At 36.3% G+C, this 8,331-nt stretch overlaps 1 protein-coding gene across 2 annotated transcripts; it reads right to left on the bottom strand.

The window, feature by feature from the left end:
- Nucleotides 1-518: 518 nt before the first annotated feature.
- LOC132599358 (pentatricopeptide repeat-containing protein At4g35850, mitochondrial-like) lies at nucleotides 519-7,823 on the bottom strand. 2 transcript variants are annotated; one of them, XR_009566809.1, is made up of 7 exons: nucleotides 5,635-7,823; nucleotides 4,673-4,749; nucleotides 2,150-2,243; nucleotides 1,784-1,848; nucleotides 1,624-1,684; nucleotides 1,220-1,530; nucleotides 519-1,020 (listed from the first exon to the last, which is right to left on the bottom strand). XR_009566809.1 is itself a non-coding variant. In XM_060312694.1 (6 exons), exons 1-6 carry the CDS (start codon nucleotides 5,794-5,796, stop codon nucleotides 1,384-1,386), a joined length of 606 nt encoding a protein of 201 aa, XP_060168677.1. In that variant the 5' UTR covers nucleotides 5,797-7,823; the 3' UTR covers nucleotides 519-1,383. The 2 variants fall into 2 exon arrangements, 1 of the variants encoding a protein (XP_060168677.1); XM_060312694.1 differs by having other exon boundaries at nucleotides 519-1,530.
- Nucleotides 7,824-8,331: the final 508 nt, after the last annotated feature.

Genomic DNA, 8,331 nt, shown 5'->3' with positions numbered 1-8,331 from the left:
AGTAATGCGGTTCAATATATTCATTAGTTAAAATCTAAATAAAACAATTTTAAATGAGCATGAGAGGTTCATGAGCATGTTCAGAAGTCATTCCAATATTCACATTTAAGACATGAAAAGTCAGGCTTTAGGTGCCTTTCCTATCTACTAAGTAGTATACTCTGTTGGTGATTAAATTACCAGTAGGGTGCCCATGCCAAACCTGCTACCTCAAGGAGGCTTATTAGGTAAAAAGCATATATTTTTTTTAAAAAGACATGCTAATTTCCAAAAAGGGGAAGCATATCCCTTTCAAATATCAATCAAAACTGTGGAGTTTTCAAGAATATATAGTAATTCCTAATTTGCTTGAAAATAGATATGAATCACACATTAGCTATTTCTTCACCTATTCTTGGTTCGATGAGGCAAAAGGTTTTAACAGAGATAAAAATCAAGGTTTCTCCTTACCAAGTTTAATTTGTTGCAGTGCTATCTCAGCTCTCAACCTTATCAAACTGGTTTCACATTTTCATACGATCAATCAACCACTAAATGGTTTTATAGTTACACCAATTAATCATTAAAAAGGGCAAGGGTCCAACATTTTCACTAAACTTTGTGAAATGTTGCAACTTTGTCATCCATTAATAACTGAGATCAGATGATAATAACTGAGATCAGATGATCTACCCTTAAATAGATTAAATTTGCCCCTAATTAATAGATTAGTATACAGAAGCTTTTAACATGTGGACCTTTTTTATAATGAGAAATAGTTAGATTTGTCTATGAACTACGCAAAATGATCTAAATTTGCCCCTCAACTTTGAAGAACATGATCATTATTCGTGCTATAGCAGGAAAATGCAGACATTCTAGGGTACAAAAGAACCCAATGGTTCAGGGCTATGTAGCTGCTGCATGGCCTCAATCTTCTGTCTATGGCCGTCCAGCTCCCCCGCCAAACCTCTGTCTCATGTTATTGTAGGTCTGAGAAACTAGTTGCAGTCTTGGATCATCAGCTGGTATCTCCTGAACCTGAGATGCACAGAAATCTATCAAAACATACATCTACCAACCTTGTCTGGAGAAGTTATTCCTGAATAACCACAAATGGTGGACCAGAGCTACAAGTTTTGCACCATTCTATATCAACATTTCGACAAAATCAAATTGCAAGAATACAAGTAAATGCAGTTTACTGCTGATCCAGACAAACCATAAGACATGAATATACTTGGGGATGGATCCGTATTGGTTATCAGGTAGACTTGGTTGGATGAGATACTTTGGAAATTTGGTTGTCAATTGCAGGAGCAGCCAAGAACTTTGTCTATAGCAACTAAGAGCTGCTTTCAATCTTTAAACCTTGGCAGTATCCAATAGTGCCCTTCCCTAGCGCTATGGAAGAACCAATGGATCTGTCAGCAAGCAAAGAAAACTCATCTTCAAGCCATCATGATATGCTTGAACAGCAGGAAATGTTGGTGTAATTTTACGAGCTTGCATCATGTCCCATATCAGATTGGCAGTAGTATATCCACCACTCTGCAGACAATATACACATTAAATAACTCGTCGTTATGTGATGAGAAAAGAGAAAGCTAAGGGCAAAAACTTCTCCTTTTTCTGCTTTCCCACCTTTTCACCCGCAGCAACAAGAAGGAGATCACTTCCCATCTTGGGACTCAGGAAGAAGTTCCTGGAGTTCATATGTACCTCCACAAGTAAGAGACTTTGTCAAGTGGAATCCACTCTGACATAATGAGAAATTGCTATAACACGGTCAAACACACCATACCAGTGTCTATTCAGCAAGTGCAGCCCTTCAGGAGTGTAACCGACCATTGCTCCCTCAACAAGTGTCTACGGAGAAATAAAAGTTGAGAAATGAGAATCAGCTTGGAGAAGTTTCCTGCTCAACTACTTTAATTACTTTTATAAGCTCCTTTAAATTGGCTCTCTTGCGTCATGGGGAAAATCCATTTAAGGAGACCGTGCATGAGTTCTTTATCCGGAAAAAAAATACCATGCATGAGGTAAGATGACAGCTGCAGGAAGATATACTAGAGTACAAAGTCCTTTATACGGTGGTGCTATGTTGTGATAGAACGCCAACTTTCTGGGCAAGACTATATTGCAGCCTTAAATGTATTTTGGAACTTACCACATATAATTCAATCATAGGTGGTTTTCCCGAACTCATGTAGTCATCAAAAAATTTCCGACCACGTTGTAGATCTCCAGAATGAAGGTAACACCTGCACAAACACAGAATCAAACACATGGAGGCGAATCAAAGAAATGAAATAAAGACTATGAAAAAATATGTCAAACTTGAAATACCGTTGATTTTGGCAAGTTTTCAGTAACGTGTGTTTATTGGATTATGCACCCAGATTACCCGAATACATGGGATACATAATGGATTAGTAATAATGCTTGTTAGAATGTACCTTAACCAATTATTAAAGGAACATCTAGTGAACATAGTTTAATGGTTCGCACTCAGCTGGAGATTTCAAAAATAACAGTAAGTCATGATAGAGTTGCAGATTTGACAGTAGCTTAATGCTATGTTCTAGGATTAAAACACAGATTACATATTTAAATGACATAAACACAGATTACGTATTTAAATGACATAAAGCAAGCCACACTGGGCAGCTAAGACAGCACACTGCGATGGCTGGATAAGGTTATTCCAGTAAAAAGAATGAATAGATTTGCACATGAAGCACAATGCAAATAAACTAAATATAACTTGGCATGAGATTATAGAGTGCCTTGAAGCCAGGCCAATAGGCCCAACCCTCTTTATAGGAATTCGAAAGAAGATCATGAATCCAAAGCAACCTCTAAATCAACTATTTCAGCAAGATGAAAACTAGACGTATTCATTAACAAATAGGAACACTATTTACTCAGACAGTCAGAACAAGTGCAGTCAACGAATAGAATATAATAAAAAAGCATGAAAATAAAAGGCCAAACTTGGACACTAGAAGGAACTAAGGGAGGAAATTTTTGTTTCATCACATACTACCAAAAGTTGATAGGACGGTTATTTAAGAACTTATACTACAAAGAGAAGTCGCACGAAGATAAGTAATGGCGAGGGGTATCTTTTGCTATTAGCATCAACGTGATGCTCTTTAATGATATCGTTTTACTTCATCATCAAAAAAAAAAAAATGGCGAGGGATAAATATATTTCACTCATTTGCTTGGACCTAAAACTGGAGGCTACATGAGCTTTTTTCACTCATTCTGAGAGAGAGTGGAAAAGAGGACTAAACAACAGGAGAGGAGGGATGTCAACTTAAAGTAAATCAATTAAGCCACCACTCGCTTCCCCTTGTCCTCCCCACTTCCTTGAGCCAACAGTGTTTACTTGGTGCTTGACAACAACAACAACATACCCAGTATAAACCCACAAGGTGGGGTCTGGGGAGAGTAGAGTATACGCAGACTTTACCCCTACCTTGGGTGGTAGGGAGGCTGTTTCCAATAGACCCTCGGCAAACTAAGTCAAACTAAGACACTTAAATTGGGACAGAGGGAGTAACAATTTACAGATCATGAGATTTCAATAACAAATAAATCAACTAACCGAACAAAACAGCATTTCTACTGATCTTTCAACATTTTACCAAAACCAAATAATAAGATTTACCTTATTAAACCATGGATCGTGAAGAATGTCAAGACTACGTTTATGAACAATAGTAGGACGATGACCTTCAGTTGTGGTAAAATTTCTTGAATTAACTGCAGTAACTCTTTGCTGTAATAAATGCCTTAGAAGAGTTGATGAAAGTCGCATTTTATGAGAGAAATTCGACATTTTTTGGGATCGAAATGAGATAGTAGTGAGAACAAGGGAAAGTAAACTTCTTGTTAATTAAACCCTATAAATAAATAATTATAGGATTCGATGCAGTGAAAAAAGAAGCAAAAGTATAGTGGCTGGAAAGTAAAATACAGTGGCTGGAAAGTATGGTGCTTGACCAGGAAGTAAAATACAAATTATGGATAATGTTCCTGAAAAATACTATATACCACCACGTGTTTCCGAACGCCTCTTTTCCTTTTATCAAGAGCTGCTTTCTACATCATTATCTCCTGGTATAAGTGTTCACACTTACCTAGAGATATTGAAAGAGGAAAAGGAAACACTGTAGATTAAAATTTAGTCATTTCATCTCGATTTGCCTGAAGGTATTAGATCAAAAGCTCACTGTCGAAGGAGATTTCCAGAGAGCCATTTCATTGCAAAGGATTTCCGAATGGTACTGCTTGTTTGCAGGGTTTGCTCTTTTTGTAGAAAGAAAATATGTGCTTTTATATAAGTCCACATGTTATATTCATATTTCAGTTGAACAACGCCAACGAAGTCATAACATATGAAGCTTATGCCTAACTTGAAGATTTAGAATTATCATCGTAGAGCCTGATAAGACTAGGACCACCCTTTCTCATCCAATGTCAAGAAACGTTTAGACTGAATGCACCATCTCTGGCAAGCAACTCTGACAAACCTAATAATTTAATGCAGTGATTTCAAGTTGCTTAAATACTTTCTAGAGTTCTAATCTATCCTCTATACGGATTGTGAGGTTTATAATACTCTAACCCTTTTAACCAACCTATAGAGTTAAAGAGTTGAAAGGAGGATCTAATACAATACCTCATGGTTTGCATCAAAATGAACACATCAGGTGTTTTACCATCCTTGCTAAGCATCTCAAGGAGTGCATCGATTGACTGCCATGAAGAAGAAACATAAGATCAAACGGAGAATTGCTAAAGTATTAAGGTTGGCCATGCTCTATTTTTTTGATAAGGTAAAGTTTTTTAACTAATAAAGTACCAAGATGGTACAGAAACAGTACATGGCTAAGCATCCTCCCAAGACATAGAAAGGGAAATTGTCTCTTTCATAAGGATCCTGATGTAACTCACAACACAACCTTTGTGATTTTTTATTTTTGTTTCTATAAAATGTTTGTTTGCTTGTCAAAGAAAATCTCCGGAAAAATTGATGCCACCATAATCTTCAATGACTTTACTGCATAGAGAAATAGTACGTTCAACCTTGATCTGATCCCTAACAAGAAAGACTTTTCTTATAGTACAGATTTAAGATCCACTGGTGTCATTAAAACTTAAACGGGCATGATATTATACTAAGGGATTTTTTATCGAGAAGATTTTCCATTGTGACACCATACTAAGGTTTTCCTGAAAAGATTGAATTCAATCTTCAAGGCTTATTTCACTTCTTTTTTCCCTCATAGAAAGCATCTCTGCAAAAGGACAACAAATTCCAAAAGTGACCTTTAAATAAATGAATGCTATGCTTGAATGAATTAAATTTACTATGCATTCTAACAATTAGACAATGTTAGGTCTATGTTATCTGTTCTCAAAAATAGAATACAGTTATTTAAGATACTTATTGAATCCGAGGCGAGGAGGGGGGAGCCTACTGCAGATAACATGTTGAACTGGAACGTCTAAATTAAATGAAAGCCAAGTGTATGGCAGGTTAATTTACAGAAAAAAATAACAGAAGGATTTGGGCCATATCAATTAAAGCAAAACTAAATTACATCTAATGATCTTGTTAGTGGATGTCAAGTACGGTACCTCCACACTTTTTAGGTCCGCACAGGCATGAAACGCAACATGATAAACTGTGAATTCCCTATTTAAAAATCCACCAGGCCGAAAAACATACTCAGCAGTTGGGATATTGTAAAGTTCTTCCTCAGACATGCCCATCATGGATCTTACAGTTAGCCCAATCATAGCGGAACCTTTCCGAACACGACTTACATTTCGCTTCCTTCAACAAACTAAAATTCACATAGTCATAGAATTTCTAAATCTTATTGTATGCACCTCAAGCTATCTAATCCTTTGCTTAACCTCATAGGGATTTCATAGTCACCTTATGCTCACCTTAGCCTATCCGCAAGGCAACACATACGGAATTTTCGAAGTGTAATTGGTAAGGTTTGCATACACTTTACCCTCTCCAGACCCCACATTGTGGGATTTCACGGGGTATGTTGTTATTGTTGTTGTTGTTGTATATATATTTCAATTGAGTTCAAGTTTGAATGTCATTTTGAATTTATTATTTGCAGATAGTGTACGAAAGTTTTTTAATGAGTATAGATCAAGGAATCCAAATCACTAAAGTGCTCTTGAGGTTTATAATTGATCCTTATGCAAGGAGTCTACAAGGTTAGATATTCTTTTCTCACCTTTATTTTTAAAATTGTTATTATTTTTTAAAAATTTGCTTTGTAATCACGTATTCACTGTATATTTTAAATTTTTAATCAAACTTTTTAATTTTTTTAACTTTTACTTTTTGTTTCTTCAGATTTTCATGGAGCTATTGAATAAATATTGTTCAAAAATGTGCTCGATACACTAACTAATGAGGTTGATATTTATTGACATTTTATCTTCTTCAATACTTTTCGTAAATTTAGCTTTAAAAATCACAAGTTTAGAGAGAAGTTGACGATGAAGAAGAGTTTGCAGAAGAAGGAAATCTCACGATATTATGCAAGGATACAATTATAAAGAAGGAACATATACGTCCTTTCAAAGATATATGGGAAAAGAATGGGAGAACAAAGTATTGAGTAATAATATTATAAACGTTTGAATGCTACATCACAGGTGTATGATATATAGGGGAAAAATCAAGATAATGGGACTAGAAATTACAATCATTTAATGATGAATACGTAATAATATCCATTGTACTTTTTTCACTACAAATTCATTCATTTGAATTTCACGCCATAATGATTCATCTTTCAATTTTCTACTATTTTTCTATAAGGAAAGAGACCAGCATTATTTGGAATCTCCATGAAGAAAAATGATAACATAAATGATAAGTAAAAATCAAGACCAACTACGGATTCCATCTCTCTTTCACAATCGGATACCATCGTTCTTAGTCATCATCATCAATGCCAATCAGAAGCCATATTAATGTAGCACATGAGATGAATATGAATGCCATGCATAATATCAATAACAGCAGTAAATTATGTTCACTATCTCAAATGCGTCTTTCATTAACACATATCACAATTCCAGCATAATTCACTATACTTTCTTCTTTATCCGATGATGAGTGACATAATAATAAAAGAGAGATGAATGCTGTTAGGATTTAAATCCCAAATCCGACCTTTGTAAGCAGGTTCCCAGGAAAGATTGGAGGGTCACAGCTGGACCACTTAAATACCAACCTCCTTAGACAGAACCTACTTACGCCGTGATGTAAGCGAAGAATAAATAGCACACACAGATTTATAGTGGTTCACCCTCAATGTGAGAGCTACGTCCACGTTGCTGCTGCAGATCTTATTAAAGAAGAAATATTACAAGTGTTTACAACACTCAACCTCACAACCCCAATCCCAATTACACTCAAGAATTTTACCACAGAAAATTCTCTCAAAGGCCTTCTCTTACTTAGGCCTTTCACTAAGAGTATTTCTCTTAGATTTTTTCTCTCTTGGGATGTGTATAGCAAATGATCTTAATGATATCTTACAAATGAACCATAAGCTACCTATTTATAGGAATGAATTTCCTATGATGAGGTAAGCGCTTACATCACAACTATTATGAGGTAAGCGCTTACATCACGACTATGTGAACAAAAGAATTGACTTGTTTGGCCAATTCCACACCTAACAAATCTCCCACTTGAAGACTAATTTTAATTTGTCTTCACACTTTGATCGATGCAGCAGCTCTTTCCTACTTTCATACTTCGTGCATGCCAACTGAAGTTGAGCATAGCTTCAGTTTGTCTATCGTCACTGCCTTTGTCAGCATGTCTGCTGGATTCTGAATCCCTGCGATCTTCTCAAGCACTAGCGCTCCATCTTCCAAAGCTGATCTAATGAAATGGTACCGGAGTTGTATGTGCTTCGTTCGAGCATGGTAAACCGGGTTCTTTGCCAAATGAATGGCGCTTTGGCTATCACAATATAGCACACTTCCCTCGTGGTCCTGATCCAATTCCCGCAGAAAAGATTGTAGCCACATCATTTCCTTTGTGGCCTCCGTCACAGCAACGTACTCAGCCTCACAACTAGAGAGAGCTACTATTTTTTGCAACTTGGAAACCCAAGAGATTGCAGTACCTCCGAAGGTGTAAACATACCCGGATGTGCTCTTTCTGCTATCAATATCACCACCGTTGTCAGCATCAACATACCTTTGCAATCCTGTTTTTGATTTTCGAAAATACAGAGCTGAACTCGAGCTGCCTTTCAGAAGATATCTGAATATCCACTTCAC

Source organism: Lycium barbarum, chromosome 6 (assembly GCF_019175385.1).
Source record: "Lycium barbarum isolate Lr01 chromosome 6, ASM1917538v2, whole genome shotgun sequence".
Lineage (NCBI taxonomy): Eukaryota > Viridiplantae > Streptophyta > Magnoliopsida > Solanales > Solanaceae > Lycium > Lycium barbarum.
This window is presented reverse-complemented; position numbering and strand designations above follow the sequence as displayed.